The following is a 22172-nucleotide window of genomic DNA, read 5'->3' as shown; positions in this document are numbered from 1 at the left end:
ATCAAGCAGGAAAACACAAGCCTTGTGCTTATTTTTCTAGTATACTGGATCCAGTAGCCCAGGCTCTGCCTGCGTGCCTAAAATCCGTTGCAGCAACAGCTCTAGCAATCAGACAAAGCGACTCAATAGTGTTAGGACATCCCCTGACAGTACATGTTCCACACTCCGTGGAAGTTCTCCTGAACCGAACCCAGACACAACACCTGACCATAGCAAGACTGACAGGATATGAATTGACACTGTTTCAGCCACACATAGAGATCAGACGTTGCAACATTTTAAACCCTGCCACATTGTTACCCTCGAGCACAACTGACCCTACACCACATGACTGTGTGGAAGTCATTAATACTGTAACAAAACTAAGACAAGACTTGACAGACATTGCATTGCCCGACCCAGACCTGACACTTTATGTGGATGGTTCATGTATGAGAACAAGCACGGGAGAGTTAGTGGCCGCATATGCAGTGACCACTGAAACTGAAGTCATAGAAACACATCGTATTGACACATTGTCTGCTCAAGCAGCAGAGCTCATCGCTCTGACCCAAGCCTGCATACGAGCCAAGAACTTGAAAGTAAACATATACACAGACTCACAGTACGCATTCGGAGTCGTTCACGACTTCGGTGTTCTCTGGCAAGAAAGAGGTTTTTTGACTTCTCATGGAGCCAAGATACAACATGGTCCCCTCATTCAAGCTCTGTTAGATGCAATACACCTGCCTACAGCCATTGCCATCCTGAAGTGCAAAGCACATACGAAAGTTACTGACACCATTTCCCAGGGTAACGACCTGGCAGATCGAACAGCTAAACTCACAGCTCAGACTCAAACAGACATACCGACTGACCCGACAAAGACTGAAGTATCATCACAGACACATTGTATGACAGTTAAGGATCCCACACAAGATGTACTCGACATACAGACACATGCCACTCCAGACGAAATCAAGAAATGGACAGAACAAGGAGGGGCCCAGACAGATCAGGGATGGATGACGAAGGGAAAAGCCACATGGTTTCTCCCCGACTCTATGGTTCAAATTATCATTAATACAGCACATAGTCCAGCACACTTAGGAGAAAAAGCCATGTTAGACAGTATACAGAATATTTGGTCCAACAAACATTTACGTGCAGCAGCAAAACAGAAAGTGCGTACCTGTATGATCTGTTGTCAGTTCAATCCAGGCAAAGGCATTCCCGTGGAACAAGGTGGATTTCATCCTCCTGACCACCCTTTCGAAGTCCTGAAGATGGATTATATCCAGATGGACCCATGTCGAGGATTCAAGTATGTCCTCGTAGTTGTATGTGCCCTATCCAGATGGACAGAAGCGTATCCAGTCCCAGATTACACTGCCGTGACCACTGCCAAACAGTTGGTCCGTGAATTTTTCCCGCGATACGGCTTGCCCAGTGTCGTATACTCAGATAATGGACAGCCATTCTCGTCCGACCTGATGAAACAGGTATCACTCCTGTTAGGGTACCAGTGGAAATTTCACTGCGTACGACACCCCGAAGCAGCTGGGCTCGTTGAGAGACATAATCAGACTGAAAACACGGTTAGCGAAGGTCTGTGCAGAAAAAGGTGTAGATTGGATGGTAGCCTTGCCGGTTGCCCTCTTTTACATGCGTATGGTAGCTCATTCCAGAACCGGACAATCCCCGTACGAAGTGGTCTTTGGGAGACCACCAAATATGTGGGGTACACCTATGCCGCGCAAAATCACCGATGTTGATAGTAATATGCTGACAGATTACCTGGCTTCCTTGATGTCTGCACTACTCTCTTGTCGTTCACAGGTCGCGGCTGCATTCCCGGACAACACCCAAGTGAAACCGCATGAAATCGTTGCGGGAGATTTCGTCTGTATACGGAACTTTGACCGCTCAAGCCCTTTGGAGCCCAGGTGGCGGGAGCCGAAGCTGGTGTTGATGACCACGAGGACCGCCATGAAAGTCGAGGGAAGGAAAGGCTGGCTTCATTCCAGCCACATAAAAAGATTCCATGGACTGTGTCCAGAGACATTTCCCAAGGACTGCCCTGATTCTGATACTGACACTAAGCTCCCCTTGTTAGAAAAAACTCCGCAGCAGGAGTATAAAAGCAAATTACGGTCTAGTAAGTCAGACAGCGTTTAATTGTTTAAGTCCCCCTCGGGTGAAGCGGTTAGACAGGTTTCTGACATGTATGAGATAGACCCAAATAGTGAGAGAGATAGACAGAAAGTCAAGAAAAACAAATACTGCAAGAATTTGCGTAGTAGATGCATTATTTCCCTAATCATTACGTTTTTTCTGAGTATATCTATTATATGTATAAGCTTGATACTACATGTTTTCTTTCCTCCTCTTGGTTCACATGTACATTCTTCTTTTAATGACACCACAGAGCACACATTCAGTGACCTGCCCCCTCACGAACTATCCTATCGATTAGCAATGCGCAACAACACTTTCATTCGTATGTTACACCATACTCACCAGACCAGCAATGCCACAAATTGCTGGGTATGCGGCCGACTCCCACCTTATCAGAAATACAAGGGAGCTCTGCCCCTCTTTCCCTACCCGTTTACACATAATGGTTCGTGCGGAGCATGGTTTGCTTTAATGTCCTCCTTAGACAGTAAGTCCAAAGTTTCCCAAGGCAATTGGATATGGGGGAACCTGAATACAGTCATGAATAAAGTATGTTTTCCAGACGCAGACGGTCTTCCCCAAAGGAAAGGGACAGATCTAGAGAATGAAGTGTATGAATTAGGCAATTTTTCCCTCAACCTCATGATTCTGAACGTCCAGTCCGAGACTAATTTGGACTTGCCGTCTATAACAGTTTTACCAGTGAAAGGCGAATTATGCGTTAGAAAGAATGGTTCAGTACATCTAGGACACAGTGATTGTAATACTGTGGTCGAATTCAGCGATTAAGGAAAGTCTACTTTCAAAGCTTCTCGCCATTCCTATTTTATTTGCGGTCAGACAGCTTATGTACATCTGCCCCTGGATTGGGATGGAACGTGTTATATCGCGTTCCTATTACCACCTGTTTTTCTAGCCCCATCTGATTATCATCGAAATTCACACCTCGTACATATAAGACATTTAAGGGAGATCGAGTCCCCGATTGTCGATCAGACTGAAACAACATTGGAACAATATACCGATTTCAATAAAGGATTCTTTTTCTTCATAGGCCCCATTCAAAATAGTAAATTAATACGTAGATTAACCAGAACCTTGGAAGCAGTAGTGAATGAGACTACTTCTGCTCTAGGTAACCTGACCGAAGAGCAGTCTGCTATGAGACTTGTTGTTCTTCAAAACCGCCTTGTTCTTGACGTCATCCTGGCCGATAGGGGCGGGGCTTGTAGAGTGATCGGATCCAGTTGTTGCTTTTTTATTCCTAATAACGCGCCATCAGTGTATAAAGCAATAACAAGGCTTCATAAAATAGCTCACCAGATACACCAGAATCCTGGCACCTGGACATGGTCCAGTTGGCTCTGGAGTGTGATATCCGCCTAGGGATGGAGAGTGTTATCATTCCTAGGAATAATACTGCTCATTCTATTCAGTTGTTGTCTCTGTCTGCAATGTGGGCCAGCGATTTGCGGCTTGTGCGCCACTGCTTGTATTCCCCGTTCACGTTCCCGTTCCCGAATGAAGAAAGATGAGCAAATGATGTTATACGAACAAATAGATGGTCTCATGAAAATAGATATATCCTAAAGGGCGCAGTAGAGGCCAAGGAGGGAATGAGGAAATAGAGATTTTTAGGTAGTCAGTGTGTCCCCCACTCGCACCCTATCCATGCACCCATGCTCCATGTATGTCATGTAAACCCCTTCCCGTGTTTGCCATGATAATGTTTCTGCATTTGCATTTGCGTCCAACGTCAACATGTCAGTTATTCAGTCCTCCATGAAAGCAACGTTAATTTGGCTTTTAGGCCTATGTTGCCAACGTCTTTACATGGTACACATTTAAAGATGCACCGGTTTTTCTGTCTCTTTCGAGCCAGGCCCTGAATCGAGACTCCGAGTCTCTTCTGTCTCAGAAAGCTGCAGTTTAGGTATGCATCCCTGACCTCTACCTTACTTCCTGCCCAGCCGAGCGGTGCCCGGCTCGGCCTGGCCTGCCTGCCAAGACGGTATTTTGCCTACAGTTATCTGTTCAGCCTCCGCAAAAACACATTCCAGTCTAGTGAAATAGGTAAACATATTCCCGGCTGCAGAGCAAAGGGCCCTGCCTTCCTGTCTCCTTGCAAGTAATTTACTGAACCCGTTGCCATGGTAGGCCCATAGCCCCCGTACATTGCATGCAGAACCATATGCACGCACTAGCATCCTGTAATGAACGGCCTCTGCCTGAGAGACCTTTTACTTCAGATAATACATCCTCTAAACACAAGATACCAGATATGCTATAGGTGCAGGTCGTTCTGACATCCCAGACACCAGTCTCCTCTATTAGTGCTAAAGTCAAGCCCCCAGCTCTCCCCAGTTACACGCCAATACCACGTCATGCTCAGTTGCGCGCGCATATGTGGTAAAGGTTTCTGCTGACCCTGCAAACTGATCTCTAAGCATACACCCACTTATGACACTTCTGTGACTCATCAAGTGCACGCCTTCGTGTACGCCTCTTTACACGCCTTCTGTTATGCACATGTGTTCTTATCTCTCTCTTTTCACTTGTTACGCCTACTGTATTCATTTCAATTGTACAGTTTTACTATATATAATGTGTGATGTTAATAAAACGTTGAATATCCCTTCCTGAACCTTAGTGGTGATGGAACCCGATGTCCAGTGACTGGAGCCACTTAATTAAAGCCCGTATGACTCAGATACCACGGACTCTGCCTCTCATTTATTATTGAGCTATCCTTATTGTCATTTAATGTATAGAAAATTAGTCCCGGTAATTTTATTTACCACAGATCACCATAAAGGATGTCCCTCAACTTCAGTCGGCAATAGAGATCACCTTCTTCATAACAAGCATTGGAAATGCAATATGTCTCGCAATAGAAAAGTTTGATCTTTTGGTGTGGAAAATGTTATTTTTTTTTGCACAATATAAAAGTATTAATTAAGTTTTTAGAAATGGCAATAGTTATACAATTATCACATGTTACATGTATAGCATTAGTAAAGGTACAATATATAGTTTTTCCCTGTCTTACATGTATTGACCTGACAAATAAAAATGTTTTAACATGAACAGAAGGGAAAACCTTTAACATATTTTTTTTGACATTTGTAATAAAGTTTGAAACATTGCTAGAAAATAATTGAGCCTGTTGTTGTTGAATTGTTGCACAGATTGATGGTGTTGTGGCGCTGAGTGATGTTGTTTTGGCTACAAGTGATGCTGTGGCGTTCAGTGATGCTGTTGTTGCTCATAGTGATGTGTGGTGCCCCTGAGTGACGCAGTGGTGGTGCTGAGTGATGCTATGTTGATGCAATAGATAGAGTGAGTGCGATAGATAGATAGAGGGAGGATGTTAGATAGAGGGAGGGCGATAGAGGGTGGACGGTAGAGGGAGAGCGATAGAGGGAGGGCGATAGAGGGAGGGCAATAGAGGGAGTAAGGGTGATAGAGTGATGTAAGGCGTTAGAGTGATGTTGGGCGACAGAGTGTTTGAGGGTGAAAGAGTGAGGGAGGGTGGTTGAGTGTGGGTGGTTGAGTGAGGGCGGTAAAGTGTTAGGGTGAGTTTGGTAGAGTGGTTGATTGAGGGCAGTAGAGTGAGGGCGTTATAGTGGTAGGGTGAGGGCGGTAGAGTGGTAGAGTGAGGGGGATAGAGTGATGGTTGTAGAGTGGTAGAGTGAGGGTGCTAGAGTGGTAGAGTGAGGGCGGCATAGTGTTAAAGTGAGTGCGGTAGAGTGAATGCCGTGAGGGCGATAGAGTGAAGGCCGTGAGGGCGGTAGAGTGAGTGCGTTAGAGTAGTAGAGTGAGGGCAGTAGAGTAAGTGCGTGAGGGTGGCAGTGAGGTATAGTGTGTGTGGTAGAGTGAGAGCCTAAGGGCAGTAGAGTGTGAAAGTAAGGTCGGTAGAGTGAGGGCGGTAGAGTGAGGGTGGTAGATTGAGGGCGTGAGGGAGGTAGAGTGGTATAGTGATGGTGTTAGAGTGAGAGTGGTAGAGTGGTAGAGTTAGGGCGTTAGAGTGAGGGAGATAGAGTGATAGAGGAAGGGCGTTAGAGTTGTAGATTGATGTTGGTAGAGTGAGGGCGTGGGGGCAGTAGAGTGAGTGAGGTAGAGTGAGGGCGTGAGAGCGGTATAGTGAGTGCGGTAGAGTGGTAGATTGTTGTCGGTAGAGTGAGGGTGTTAGAGTAGTAGAGTGAGGGCAGTTGAGTTACAGCAAGACTGAAATGGTTTTTTTTGTGGGTTTTTTATTTATTTTATTTATTTATTTATTTTTGTGTGTGTTTCTGAGTGATGTTGTGGTGGTGTTGAGTGGTGGTTTGTTGATGCACTTGTTGTTCACATTGTAAATGTTGTGATGTTTATTCTTAACACCATCGCTGCTGATGGTATTCCCCTCCTGTGCTGGTCCCGAGTTATTCCCATTGTTTATGACGAGCTCAGCTCGTCATGAGTGTACGAGAAGTGTACCTCATGACGAGCTGAGCTCGTCATGAGCATCAAAGGGGTTAATGTTGTTCTGCTGATTGTTTCAGGTGTTTTGCGGATTGATGCACATATTGCTTTTTTGTGTGGTGCTGAGTGATGTGTTGGTGCGGAGTGTTGCTGGTGTTGCGCTAAGTAATGCTGGTGTGTTGCTGAGTGATGCTGGGCTGGTGCTGAGTGTTGCTGTGGTGTTGTACAGTGATGTTGTTGTGTTGTTTAATGATGCATGTGTTTTTCTGAGTGTTGCTGTGGTGTAGCTGAGTGTTGCTGTTTTGATGCTGAGTATTGCTGTATTTGTTGCGAGTGGTGCTGTGCTTTTGCTGACTGTTGATGTGGTGGTGCTGAGTGTTGGTTTGGTGTTGCAGAGTTGAGTTGGTGTGTTGCTGTGATGGTGTGTATTAATGCTGTTGTGTAGATGTTTGTTATTAGTGTATTATATGTTGTGGCGTTATGCTTTGTGTGTGATGTTTTATTGTATTTGTCAGATGTGATGTTGTGTGAGTGTTAGTGTGTTGCATGTTTTTTTTAACATGTGTGTGTATTTATATATTTGTTAAGTATGTGTTATGTGTGTTAATGTATTGTGTTGTAACGTTGCTTATACATTTTTTTTTATGGCGGACGCTATGTGTTTCCTTTACGTGATTTACGTTTTGTGTTTAGCGTTCTAGTGTTTTAGTGAAGTTTCAAAGTGTTTGAGGTATGACGTAATCTGTAGCCAATCGCAGCGCTATGTTTTGTGACGTAGCGTTGCGTTTGACGTGCGTCAATTGGGAAATTCCCAGATCTGCGGCAACTTTCGTGTGGGAAAGGCATGTTGTTGTTCCGTCTTCTTCCTGCGTCGTTTGACAGGTAAGTTTGTAATGTAAGACTATATAAAGTATTATGTGAATGTATTATTGATTTTGTAGAGATTATTTTTCATTTGTATGACTGTTTAATAGTAATGTTCGACATTTGTGTATCGCGCCTTTTTTGGCTTTAGCGGATGTACTTAGTATATAGTTAAATATGTATTGAACTTTCTAAATTGTGAATGTGCAATGTTTTAATGTACTTTTATGTAATGTAGAGCAATGTATTGATTTAAAGTTATTGTTAATGTATAAATATCATACATTTATTTATTTTGCTTAAGTATTTTGTGTTTGTAAATAGTATTTACCTTTATTTATGAGCTGTTATGTATTAATAATTTAATGTATTAAAGTATTGCCATGCATATATTGAATCGGTATGTATTTTGTAGGTGTTGGGTTATTATTTCAGTTATCGTATGTACAGTATTGGTCTTGTATTTTTAATAACATGATTGTTTTACTTCAGTTCGTCTATTCATTTTATTTTTTGGGTAACTTGATCATTTTCTTTGGCGTATGTACAGGATTGGCCTTTTAAATAGAATTCCATGATTTGTTTATTCGTTAGTAAGTTATTATTGAGTGGGTTTTATTTTTGGCGTGTTATTTGGTCCTTCACTGCATGAATTCATTGATTTTTTTAGTAGTTATTAAGTTTTCGCATAATTGTATTTTTTGAGTGTTTGTAATTTGGCCCTTATTTTTTGGGGGGGGGTATTGTTGATGGTACTACATAATGGAGATATTTTATTTGTTTGTTAATTTTTTATTTGTATTCTCCTCTACTGTTTGAAATGTAATTGTTTCTGGAATTTTTTTTTCTTGCTGAGAGATAGTGTAGTGTTGCTGAGTGTTGCTGTGTGTGTTGTGAGTTATAATGTGGTGGTGTGTAGTTATAATGTGGAGTTGCATAATTATTTTGTTGTGGTAATTTGTGTTGCTGAGTGATGTTGTGGTGGTGTGTGGTGGTGCTGAGTGATGCTGGAGTTGTCTTGAGTGATGTTGGTGTGTTGATAAGTGTTGGTGTGGTAGTGCTGTAGTAGTACTGAGTGGTGTTCTATTGGTGCAGAGTGTTGTTTGTGGTGTTGCAGAGTGATGTTGTGTTGTTGTTGAGTGATACTGGAATTGTGCAGAGTGATGGTGTGTTGGTGCTTAGTGATAATGTGGTGTTGTTTAGTGATAATGTTGTGCTGATGAGTGTTGCTGGTTGGTGCTGAGCGCTGCTGTTGTGGTGCTGAGTGGTGCTATGGTGATGCTGAGTGATGCTGTGGTGTTGTACCCTGGTACTGTGGTGGTGCACTTAGCCCCACCACAGCACCAGTGCAACACCAGCATCACTCAGCGCAACACTAGCATTACTCAGTAACATATCCAACATTACTCACCGCCACCAGAGCAACACTCATCAACACACTAGCATCACTCACTAACACCATAGGATCAGCTAGCATCACCACAGCATCATGCAGCACCACAACAGGAACACTTAGCACCACAACACCATCACTGAACATCACTACAGCATCATTTTACCCCAGAACAGCACCACTCAGCAGCACAACAGCACAACTTAGCATTGTTTTGTTGTGCATACTTTTGTAGTGGTGCTGATTGACGCTGTTGTGCTGTTTGCTGCTGTGATAGTTAAATTTTTTGTTGTGTTGGTGCATAGTGTGAATGTGTTTGTGCTGACTGATAATGTGGTGGTGCATAGTAATGTTGTTGTGGTGTGTGGTGGTGCTTAGTGATGCTGGAGTTGTCTTGAGTGATGCTGGTGTGTTGATAAGTGTTGGTGTGGTAGTGCTGTAGTGGTACTGAGTGGTGTTGTATTGGTGCAGAGTGTTGTTTGTGGTGTTGCAGAGTGATGTTGTGTTGTTGTTGAGTGATACTGGAATGGTGCAGAGTGATGGTGTGTTGGTGCTTAGTGATAATGTGGCGTTGTTTAGTGATAATGTTGTGCTGATGAGTGTTGCTGTGTTGGTGATGAGTGCTGCTGTTGTGGTGCTGAGTGGTGCTATGGTGATGCTGAGTGATGCTGTTGTACCCTGGTACTGTGGTGTTGTAATTAGCCCCACCACAGCACCAGTGCAACACCAGGATCACTCAGCGCATCACTAGCATTACTCAGTAACATATCCAGCATTACTCACCGCCACCAGACCAACACTCATCAACACACTAGCATCACTCACTAAAACCATAGGATCAGCTAGCATCACCACAGCATCATGCAGCACTACAACAGGAACACTTAGCACCACAACACCATCACTGAATATCACTACAGCATCATTTAGCCCCAGAACAGCACCACTCAGCAGCACAACAGCACAACTTAGCATTGTTTTGTTGTGCATACGTTTGTAGTGGTGCTGATTTACGCTGTTGTGCTGTTTGCTACTGTGATAGTTAAATTTTTTGTTGTGTTGGTGCGTAGTGTGAATGTGTTTGTGCTGACTGATAATGTGGTGGTGCATAGTAATGTTGTTGTGGTGTGTGGTGGTGCTTAGTGATGCTGGAGTTGTCTTGAGTGATGCTGGTGTGTTGATAAGTGTTGGTGTGGTAGTGCTGTAGTGGTACTGAGTGGTGTTGTTTTGGTGCAGAGTGTTGTTTGTGGTGTTGCAGAGTGATGTTGTGTTGTTGTTGAGTGATACTGGAATGGTGCAGAGTGATGGTGTGTTGGTGCTTAGTGATAATGTGGTGTTGTTTAGTGATAATGTTGTGCTGATGAGTGTTGCTGTGTTGGTGATGAGTGCTGCTGTTGTGGTGCTGAGTGGTGCTATGGTGATGCTGAGTGATGCTGTTGTACCCTGGTACTGTGGTGTTGTACTTAGGCCCACCACAGCACCAGTGCAACACCAGGATCACTCAGCGCATCACTAGCATTACTCAGTAACATATCCAGCATTACTCACCGCCACCAGACCAACACTCATCAACACAGTAGCATCACTCACTAAAACCATAGGATCAGCTAGCATCACCACAGCATCATGCAGCACTACAACAGGAACACTTAGCACCACAACACCATCACTGAATATCACTACAGCATCATTTAGCCCCAGAACAGCACCACTCAGCAGCACAACAGCACAACTTAGCATTGTTTTGTTGTGCATACGTTTGTAGTGGTGCTGATTTACGCTGTTGTGCTGTTTGCTACTGTGATAGTTAAATTTTTTGTTGTGTTGGTGCGTAGTGTGAATGTGTTTGTGCTGACTGATAATGTGGTGGTGCATAGTAATGTTGTTGTGGTGTGTGGTGGTGCTTAGTGATGCTGGAGTTGTCTTGAGTGATGCTGGTGTGTTGATAAGTGTTGGTGTGGTAGTGCTGTAGTGGTACTGAGTGGTGTTGTTTTGGTGCAGAGTGTTGTTTGTGGTGTTGCAGAGTGATGTTGTGTTGTTGTTGAGTGATACTGGAATGGTGCAGAGTGATGGTGTGTTGGTGCTTAGTGATAATGTGGTGTTGTTTAGTGATAATGTTGTGCTGATGAGTGTTGCTGTGTTGGTGATGAGTGCTGCTGTTGTGGTGCTGAGTGGTGCTATGGTGATGCTGAGTGATGCTGTTGTACCCTGGTACTGTGGTGTTGTACTTAGGCCCACCACAGCACCAGTGCAACACCAGGATCACTCAGCGCATCACTAGCATTACTCAGTAACATATCCAGCATTACTCACCGCCACCAGACCAACACTCATCAACACACTAGCATCACTCACTAAAACCATAGGATCAGCTAGCATCACCACAGCATCATGCAGCACTACAACAGGAACACTTAGCACCACAACACCATCACTGAATATCACTACAGCATCATTTAGCCCCAGAACAGCACCACTCAGCAGCACAACAGCACAACTTAGCATTGTTTTGTTGTGCATACGTTTGTAGTGGTGCTGATTTACGCTGTTGTGCTGTTTGCTACTGTGATAATTAAATTTTTTGTTGTGTTGGTGCGTAGTGTGAATGTGTTTGTGCTGACTGATAATGTGGTGGTGCATAGTAATGTTGTTGTGGTGTGTGGTGGTGCTTAGTGATGCTGGAGTTGTCTTGAGTGATGCTGGTGTGTTGATAAGTGTTGGTGTGGTAGTGCTGTAGTGGTACTGAGTGGTGTTGTTTTGGTGCAGAGTGTTGTTTGTGGTGTTGCAGAGTGATGTTGTGTTGTTGTTGAGTGATACTGGAATGGTGCAGAGTGATGGTGTGTTGGTGCTTAGTGATAATGTGGTGTTGTTTAGTGATAATGTTGTGCTGATGAGTGTTGCTGTGTTGGTGATGAGTGCTGCTGTTGTGGTGCTGAGTGGTGCTATGGTGATGCTGAGTGATGCTGTTGTACCCTGGTACTGTGGTGTTGTACTTAGGCCCACCACAGCACCAGTGCAACACCAGGATCACTCAGCGCATCACTAGCATTACTCAGTAACATATCCAGCATTACTCACCGCCACCAGAGCAACACTCATCAACACACTAGCATCACTCACTAAAACCATAGGATCAGCTAGCATCACCACAGCATCATGCAGCACTACAACAGGAACACTTAGCACCACAACACCATCACTGAATATCACTACAGCATCATTTAGCCCCAGAACAGCACCACTCAGCAGCACAACAGCACAACTTAGCATTGTTTTGTTGTGCATACTTTTTGTGAGTCAGCTGAAAAGAGCGTGGACTAAGTGGAGAGCCAATGGGAGAGAGGCTGTGGAATGAGTGTGGTGGCTGTAGGAGGCATGATAGCGTGCTGGAAAGCAAGGGGGGTGATCAGCGCGAGGCGCGCGAGTCAGCTGAAAAGAGCGTGGACTAAGTGAAGAGCCAATGGGAGACAGGATGTGGAATGAGTGTGGTGGCTGTAGGATGCATGATAGCGTGCTGGAGAGCAAGGGGTGGTGATCAGCGCGAGTCAGCTGAAAAGAGCGTGGACTAAGTGGAGAGCCAATGGGAGAGAGGCTGTGGAAAGAGTGTGGTGGCTGTAGGATGCATGATAGCGTGCTGGAGAGCAAGGGGGGGTGATCAGCGCGAGGCGCGCGAGTCAGCTGAAAAGAGCGTGGACTAAGTGGAGAGCCAATGGGAGACAGGATGTGGAATGAGTATGGTGGCTGTGGTATGCATGATAGCGTGCTGGAGAGCAAGGGGGGTGATCAGCGCGAGGTGTGTGAGTCAGCTGAAAAGAGCGTGGACTAAGTGGAGAGCCAATGGGAGAGAGGCTGTGGAATGAGTGTGGTGGCTGTGGGATGCATGATAGCGTGCTGGAGAGCAAGGGGGGGTGATCAGCGTGAGGCGCGAGATGGAGAGGGAGAGGGTGGGAGGACTTAAAGTGACGAGCCAATGAAAGAACTTTACAAAAGTGCAAGGGGTGTGATCAAAGTGAAGCGCAAGCTGTAGAGGTAGAGGGTGGGAGGACTTAAAGTGACGAGCCAATAAAAGAACTTTACGAAAGTGCAAGGGGGTGTGATCAAAGTGAAGCGCGAGCTGGACAGGGAGAGGGTGGGAGGACTTAAAGTGACAAGCCAATGAAAGAACTTAAAAAAAGTGCATGTGGCGAGAATGCGCGTACTTGTGTTCCGTTGCACTGCATCAAATCGCCAGTTTGGTTAAACTCTGGATAAGCCCCTATATCTCTCGCCAGCTCGAATACGCAAGCGCATTGGCAGGCGAGACCTAAAAATGTCAAAATCCCACAAATGCCCGCACCACAGCTGCGTAGGTGGGCAGGCATTCATTATTTCACTATAAATACACTTAGTATCTCAAAGAATTGTACCATAAACTTTAAACACAATAACTAAAAGTGATTTCCCAAAACTCTCATTATTGAAAAAAAATTACTGATACTGAAAGGAGACCAAAAAACAGACCAACTGATTTTGTCTTCCAATCCTGACAGTTGATTTGAAATATTAACTAATAAGCCAAAGATTTCTAAAAACTAAAAACGTCTTTCAGCCAGAAAATTCACATTGTGCTTTCCTTTTCCTTCAATGGCACTGTCACCATTGCCAGCTACAATAATGGGAAGACAATGATACAAGCTTCAAACAATGCCCTTAAAGCAATTGTATGCAACATTGTCTCTCTCCTACCCAAAAAGGAGGCTAATAAACTGGTAACACATTTGTCAACAACAGCCTTTCTCCACCAGTTGGATTCCCAGACCACCCTCTCCCCCACGCTTCAGACTGATCGATGGACAGTCTGTCACATTCAACAGCAACTCTTCAAATCCCTGCAATGAAAATTAAATTCAACAAGGCAGAACAAGATCTTCATCTCCAACATAGAATCAATCACCCACCAAAAGACTTGCCCATCATTATATATAAGAAATACAAAAACAGGAGGCCAACTTAGGGCTGAAGAGGGCCCTATCTCAAATCCTTCAATGTACCAGATAAGTCCCTCTACTAAACATATTGCAAGCAGAAAACTACAGATTCAAACAGCAGATTTACTCCCTGCCAATTAGTAAATAGACCCTGAGGAAACAATTGCTAGTTCGAGAAGGAAGAAAACACTATTACAAGGAAAATACCTCAATGATCAAGAAAAACTAACAATAATTCTCCAAATACGATTGAAAATGAGGCAGAAAACAAAAATGGATCCAGTAACTCCGCAAAACAAACCATTACAAAAAAGACTTTTTTTCCAGTATTGAGTCTTTTATAGCACTACTTCTAGTCTCAACTCAGACCTATAACACTTCTCTTGGTGCAATCAGTAACACGCTATCATGCCATACATAAAGACAGCCTACAATTGGTCCCAAACACTCAACTTAAGCTACAGACCACACAACAATTGGGAACACAGATGAAGAGGGCTACACCATCACCAAACTCCAACTAAGTCCAAAACCTGGAGAGATCATACAAATCCAAAATGTCAAACAGCATCCCAGTTGAGATCTCCAGAAACCCTGACACAGAACTACAAGATAAGGCTATTCACATAGAGTAATAGACATCATAACATCTCCCTCTGAAATCTTTGACCCCATCACCCACTACCTATGATATATTTTACCTCCTCTTTATACCTGAAACTGGCTAAATGGAATCTCAAATTCTCCAGGCCTCTCCTATTCATTATGGATCAAACAGACAAAACGAGAGGAAGAACAGCAATGGGACATAAAATACTCCTCCAATGCAACAGCCTGAAAATCAACAATTTCCCACCTTCCAAATGGTGGACATTAATTCAAGGAAACCTTACAAAAAAATCTGCATTAATTGCCCCCCTCTCCTCAGTAGACAAAGAATACTTTTGTGGAACAGCTCACTGAATTCATCATGAATAAAATGATCTCCTTAAATTAGAACACATTCTTAGGTGACGCTGTCGTACACCGGAGGACTGGAAAATACTGCTCTACCTCACTATAATCCTCCTTCCTTGTCAACAACAACCTCAATCAAATGTTCATAACTCATAATCGTAAACAGAGAGACATCCTAAATATCATTATCGCTATGGACTCGAGTACACTAGTTAGACTACTGCCTGGTCCCTCATCCCTCATCCCAACACATTTCCACAGATCAACCAAGAATACCCAAACAATGGACTAGAGACCTTAAAAAAAATTAGTCTGAATAACCTAGAATAAGAAGAAATGTTCTGCTCAATAATTATTGAAAGACCTTAAGGAAAAAAAAAAGGAAAGGAAAAGTTACAAAAAAACTTATCACTTAAGCCAAACTAACCTTCAAAACTCTCAAACTTCTTTGTTGGTATAGTGTAATCAATTAATCATCTTTCACAAAGCAATCAAAAGAGGCCTCGTATTATAATCAGCCACAACATTCTAATACAACCTAGTGGAACTTCAGGAAAGTCTCACAATTTGAAACCCTAAAGTCGAGAGACAAAACCAGATTAATGGCTCATCTTGGAGCCTCTGAACTCTAAACTTCAAAGACATGTATGTATCAGGCCCTTTACATGGAAGAGATAAAAATATGTTTTGGTAGTAAAATTGTCCCTTTCTGTTTAGATAGATCTTTCAAATTGTTAACTCTTAAAACATGCATGTTTGAGTAAACCAATTTTGATTCGCAGGTGATCTTGGCCAGCATGACATTCTATCAACGAAGTACATCTTAAAGAAGTCTGCAATTTCTTGAACCCACGACATCTGGTGAAAACACGCTGTTTCGACATTTCAGGCAGCTGACATTCGTGAGAAAGAAAAAAAGCAGATGGTGCTAACATTTGAGAAGCCGCGATTCATCAATGGAATCTGTGTTACCTCTTGCTGCATGTCCTGACACTGCCAAACAAGGACATCTCATCAGCACTGAAGTCGCTATTTAAAAAGTCGAAGCTTTCCAGGACAGTCTCCACCATCAGGCTTTCCATGGATGAATGTTTCCGGCTAGAAGCTCTTGGCTGTTGAAGGGAAAAAAAACATAAATCCGCCCATCCAGATATTAACCAGACCTGTATGTAACGCATTGCACCCATCAGAAGATATTTTCAATTTTGCCAGTGAGTTCTTATCACAGCAACTCCCTATGCCTTATATTTCGACATTTTGACGTAGCCTAGTTAAAACTGGCTCCCGATTTGCTTTTATTATTTAGGCTAGTGAATAGTGGTGAGTGGTAATGTTTCCCGCCTTCATTTCCCCATAGATGTTATACTTTCACTGATTCGTTGTACACGAGTACCTAATTCTATGTCAGGACCGGAGGCTTCAGATTATGCTTTTCTCTCTTCGCTGTTTATTAACATTACATCGCACAGCAGCCAGAAAAGCATCAAAACTTGAAACATTTTGTAGTATTCCCAACATAGGAATCTCAGAAAACATCGTAATAACATCGTTTAATAACTACAAATCCCATGAGATGAACATTTAGGCAGTCCTTCTTTAGTGTCCATAATCCCCAATATAAGGCGTCCAACCAACGAACTCCTCCTCTTTCTTCGCTGCTTCGCAGCCAGTTAAGTGCTCTTATCCCTCTCTTGCACTTTTGTGTTTGTTGAGGTTTCTTTTGTGTTTTCTTCTATTTTATTGCACTGTGTATTGCTTTGGGGGGCCTGTGGGGTTTTTCTTCCCTTTCAGAGCCCCTTCCATCGCGGGGACGCCTTCGCCCCTTACGCGATGTCCCCGTGTATTCCGCGGTGCTGAGTCACCGCTAGAGGGCGCCGTCGTGTCTCGCCTGCCCGCGCGCAGTTTTCGCCTCATTGATTGGAGCTGCGCTGGGGAGTCGACATCGCAGGTGCCCTGCTGCCGCCTAACCCTGACGCCCTATTGGGTTGTACTGTCCCGTTTTTGAACGCCCCGGTGGGGTCTGTATTGTGGTTGTACCCACGTTGAAGCCTACGGGCGATTTCAGCACTCTTTTCTGCAACAGCTTCCGCTGGGGTGTTCCCCGCTTGAGCGCGCTGGGAGGCGGTGCGGCCCGGTCTCCGGAGAGAGGGTCGGCGCGCTGTAAAGGCTGGTGCTGCCTTTTTATTGTCCGGTTCCACCGGCCCACAACTTTTGCCAACCTTCGGTCGGCCCACACGTGGCAGTCTGTGTGCGCCATCGGAACCCTCAGTTTCACTTTCTTTTCTACTGCGTAGCACCATGGCTGAGGGGTACTACGTCGAGGAGGAGGAGTCCCACCAGTACCTCCAGGACGACGAGTTTTATGCGGCTGTGGACCAGTCGATTTATCGGTGTGTACAGGAAATCGTTGGGCCTATGGAGGACAGGCTTTCAGCCCGCATTGTCCAGGAATGTGCCAAGTTGGCACCGGCCCCGGGGGGATCCCCGGCCACCGATCCTGGCCAGCCTCCGGCGGCCAAGAAGTCTCGTGGGGACGCGGGTCCCAGTGGTTCGCAGGGTGTGGATAAGGACGCTTTCGAGCGCCTACGCGACGCTTTTCTGGCTAAAGCGTCTGGATCGACTCCCGAGGCGCCTCCGCCTAACACACCTTCTGCACCGGCGAACGTCGTCCCGACCTCCCCGGGGGGGGGCTTCCCCCGCGGATACCGACGACGACGACGACGATGGGGACTCCGTGCGGTCATGGCGACCGTCGTCCAATTCGACGGAGTTGCCCAAGGACACCTCGGGCATGCTGGACCCGGACGAGATCATGCACCCGCGGTCAGCCGCCTGGGCGCCTGGCGATAAGGTGGCGCAGTTTGTGGCGGGCCGCCTGCGCAAGCCCTTGGAAAAGGAGGCGCGCAGCTGTCTGAGGGGCGAATGCCCTCGCCCGACTTTGGAGGGGAAGGTGGCCATGACGCCGGAACTTGATGGGAAAATGGCCACCTTCATGGCAAAGTTCGTCAAGGACCCCCGGAAGGGGATCGACCGTTCCTGGCGCTCCTGCCAGGACAAGCTCTTGGACACCATTGGCCCCCTCACCAAGATTCTCGATATGGCCGAAGAAGCCAAGGTGTCTGGCAGCGCCATTTGCCCAGAAGTACTGTCCAATTGGGCGCAGCGGGCGGTTGTCTTCTTGGGGAATGCCAACTGTGCCCTGTCGACCGAGCGGCGTCGGTCGCTACTGATAAAATTGGATCCCAAATTGGGCGATTTGGCTTCGTCGGAAGCTGGCGCTGTCGCCCAAGGAGGACTCTTTGGCGACCCATTCATCAAGGAGCTGGGGAAGTTTGTTTCCACCTTCACCTCCCTGGATAAGGCCCAGTCGACCATCAAGCGGGTCTTCAACCAGCGTTTTTCCCGGGGGGCTGGTCGTGGTAGGGGCCTCACGACCGGCCGCGGTGGTCAGCAACAGCCCGGAAAAGGGCATGGCTCCGGCAGAGGAGGCTACAACTCCAACGCAAATTATAACGACTTCTACCCCACCAGAGGGCAACGTTTCAGGGGACGCGGAAACTTCCTGAACGACTCCGGCGGCAACAGTTCTCACGGTGAGTGTTATCCCTGCAGATCAAGTGGTTATTGGGGGGAGGTTAGCGTGTTTCCCCCAGGCATGGGAGGCTCTTACATCGGACGCATGGGTCCTTCAAACCGTGCGGGGATTCCGCATAGAATTTTACGACCAGCCGTGCCAGGCGGTGCCGCCCCGGCCTATAATGTTTTCCCAATCGGACGCGCTCTTGATCGACGAAGAAGTCTCGGCGCTTCTGCGCAAGGGGGCTATTTGTTGGACAACGCGCCACCCCCGGGGTTTCCTGAGCAATATTTTTCTTGTGGAAAAGGTGGACGGGGGCAGACGACCAGTCATCAACCTCAGGGAGTTCAATGGCTGGGTGGTATACAACCACTTCAAGATGGAGGGCATCCATCTTTTGAGGGACGTTTTGCTCCCGAAAGACTGGATGATCCGGCTGGACCTCAAGGATGCGTATCTGGTGGTTCCGATTTACCCCCCGCATCGTCGTTTCCTTCAGTTCTGCTGGAAGGACATGGTGTATGAGTTCATGGCCCTTCCGTTCGGTCTTTCCTCGGCCCCTTGGTGCTTTACAAAGATTCTGCACCCGGCCATAGAAACCCTGCGGAGTCAGGAGATTCGGCTTATTGTCTATCTGCACGACATCTTGCTGTTGGGCCAGGACCCGAGCAAGTTGGCCGCCCATCTGTCTCAGACGATCTCCCTGTTGCAAGGTCTGGGGTTTATTGTCAACAGGGAGAAGTCTGTTTTCACCCCCGCCCAGCAAATGGTGTTTCTGGGCTTTGTGGTGGACTCGGTGAAGTCGACTCTCAGTTTGCCGTCCAGAAAGATGGCCAAAATAAAGCATCTGCTTCGGCAAACTATCTCCAAGTCACACACCTCCCTCCGGCAGGTGGCCAGAGTAGTAGGCCTTCTCTCATCGTCCATTCAGGTGATATTCCCGGGCCCCCTTCATTATCGGGCCCTTCAGCGGCTAAAAGCGCACCATTTGCGCAGGGGTCTTTCCTACGACCACTTGATTCCCCTGTCGGCGGAGGTCAAAGAAGAAATGTCTTGGTGGCTAGCCCACATGGAGGCGTGGAACGGCCGCGCGATTTTCGGGTCCGTTTCAGACCTTGTGATAGAATCAGACGCCAGCAGGTCTGGCTGGGGCGCCCGCTGCGGGGATTTCTCCACAGGCGGCGCTTGGTCGTCAGACGAGCAGCGCCTTCACATCAACTGCTTGGAACTTCTGGCAGGTTCGTTCACCGTCCGTTGCTGGACGAGGGACTCGGTGAAATCATGTGTCCTTCTACGGATGGACAATGTCTCAGCGGTTCGGTACGTGAACCACTTAGGGGGTCCGCAGTCAAGAGCCCTCGCGGACCTGGCGAAAGACTTTTGGGATTATTGTCTCGCCCATCAAGTCTCGGTTCAGGCGGAATACCTGCCGGGTCAGGCCAATCAGGTGGCGGATTGGCACTCGAGGTATCTCCGAGACTCCAGTCTGTGGAAGCTGGATGCTCAGGTGTTCCGCTGGCTGGCGGCGTGCTGGGGTCCGTTTTCCATGGACCTTTTTGCGTCCCGTCTGGACTTCCAGCTTCCGAGGTTCTTCAGCTGGAGACCAGATCCCTTGGCGGAAGCGACGGATGCGTTCCTCCAAGACTGGAGTCAGGAACGACCGTATGCTTTTCCGCCCTTCTCAATGATAGTACGGGCCGCGGCCCAGATCCGCCGTCAGGTGGCGGACGTGGTGATGGTGATGCCCGTTTGGAGGTCGCAAGTGTGGTTTCCAGTTCTTCTGGAACTTTCCTGGGGTTCTCCAATCCTACTCCCCCGGCTTCCTCGTCTTCTCCTCAATCCAGACGGGGTCCCTCACCATCTCCTCCAGGGTTCTCTCCGCCTCATGGCATGGAGGCTTTCAGGAGACGTTGGTCGCTCCCTGGCCTTTCGAGCTCAGCTCAGCACTTTTTGTCCAAGGCCTGGGCAGGCAGCACTGCCAAGAGGTATAGATCAGCTTGGACCAGGTGGGTTCGTTGGTGTCTTCGACGGGGTTTGGATCCCATGGTCGCAGGCCTCGTTCCTATCCTGAATTTTCTTGCAGAACTCTCTACCGCCGGATTGGCATACCGGACGATTAATACAATACGCTCTGCCATTTCGGCAGCTCATGCGCAGATAGATGGAGCAGCAGTTGGGGAACATCCCCTAGTATGTCGACTCCTTAGAGGAGTGCGTCTGGCTTTACCGCCGGAACCACGGTATTCCGTCCTGTGGGATGTTAACGTGGTGTTGAACCTTTTTCTTTCCTGGCAGCCTAACAAGTACCTTTCCTTAAAAGAACTGTCAGCTAAACTGGCGATGCTCTTGTGCTTAGTATCTTGTCGCAGGGTGTCTGATGTGCGTGCCCTGGATGTCACGGCGAGAGCGTTCTCCCCGGACGGGGTGACCTTTACCGTGGGTCGACGCACAAAATCGGCTACGAGGTCTATTTCCTACCCGGCATTTGCAGATGCCCCCAAGTTGTGTGTGGTACAGTGTTTGAAAACATGTGAGGATGTTACGACGGAACTTCGCCCTCCGGGCGAACGGCAGTTGCTGATTGCGCTGCGCAAACCGCACAAGGCGGTCTCTTCCCCCACTATAGCCCGGTGGGTGCGTTGGGTTATGCAGGAAGCTGGTATTGATACGAGGCAGTTCGGAGCTCACTCGGCAAGAGGGGCCATGGCCTCAAAATCTTTTGCCATTGGGGCACGCTTAGAGGACCTCATGCGCGCTGCGGATTGGTCTTCGGATTCCACCTTCAAAAGGTTCTATTTTAAGCCAGTGGTGGATATTGCTAGTTTGGTGGTGAGTAAGCTTTAAACAAGCATAATCTGAAGCCTCCGGTCCTGACATAGAATCGAAATTTGCCTAGTGTAGTAACGGTAAGTTTCAATTCTATTAAGGACACGGAGGCGAGGATTATCCCACCCATGTCTCCTGCGGAGATCCCGCCCGTACTGGAGTAAGTAATCCGTTTTCCGACTTGCAGTTGGTCACTGTTTTCTTGGAGTGCATGTCGAAGATTTGCTGATCTGCTTTGTTGCTTTGCCTTCATGCTTAGCGGTATGGCTTGGCTCACGCTGTTCTTTTTTCCGCCAGGGAATGATGGTGCGAAAAGAGATGCCTGAGAATTTGGCCTGACTCGCCACGAAGAAAGAGGAGGAGTTCGTTGGTTGGACGCCTTATATTGGGGTTTATGGACACTAAAGAAGGACTGCCTAAATGTTCATCTCATGGGATTTGTAGTTATTAAACGATGTTATTACGATGTTTTCTGAGATTCCTATGTTGGGAATACTACAAAATTTTTCAAGTTTTGATGCTTTTCTGGCTGCTGTGCGATGTAATGTTAATAAACAGCGAAGAGAGAAAAGCATAATCCTCGCCTCCGTGTCCTTAATAGAATTGAAACTTACTGTTACTACAATAGGCAAATTTCGATTCAGCACTGCAGCCAGAACTCATTTTAAAAGGCTATTCAGCTTGACCCAGAAAAATCTGGCTCAACAGATTTCCCACGTTTTTTAGAGAGCTTGGAACCTCTCGACCAGCTGTTGTGTCAATTTGCAGCTGCAGGTTGGTGGTTTCTCTTCAGTGATGAATTGCTAATGCTTTGGTTTGTCCTTTTGTGGGTGTATGCCTCAGTGCTTAATTTGTAAAAACATAAGTGCCAGGGCTCTCGTGAGGAGGCCACTGCAGCCTACACCACCCACGCATGCCATGCTGCCAATGATAGTAACAACACAACTACTAACCATCACACTCCCGTAAG

The 22172-nt window shown here is 46.6% G+C and overlaps 1 protein-coding gene across 2 annotated transcripts in view; it reads right to left on the bottom strand.

Moving 5' to 3' along the window:
• RIPOR3 (RIPOR family member 3) overlaps positions 1 to 22172 on the bottom strand; it is a 471988-nt gene that overhangs the window by 81614 nt on the left and 368202 nt on the right. For both annotated transcript variants that reach the window (XM_086932462.1, XM_086932461.1), the window contains one exon: positions 15772 to 15911. In XM_086932462.1, coding sequence (XP_086788588.1) covers positions 15772 to 15911 — 140 coding nt within the window. The remainder of the gene's footprint in view (positions 1 to 15771; positions 15912 to 22172) is intronic.

Source organism: Lissotriton vulgaris, chromosome 7 (assembly GCF_964263255.1).
Source record: "Lissotriton vulgaris chromosome 7, aLisVul1.2, whole genome shotgun sequence".
Taxonomy (NCBI): Eukaryota; Metazoa; Chordata; class Amphibia; order Caudata; family Salamandridae; genus Lissotriton; species Lissotriton vulgaris.
The sequence above is the reverse complement of the archived record's forward strand: the minus strand, read 5'-3'. Positions and strand labels throughout refer to the sequence as shown.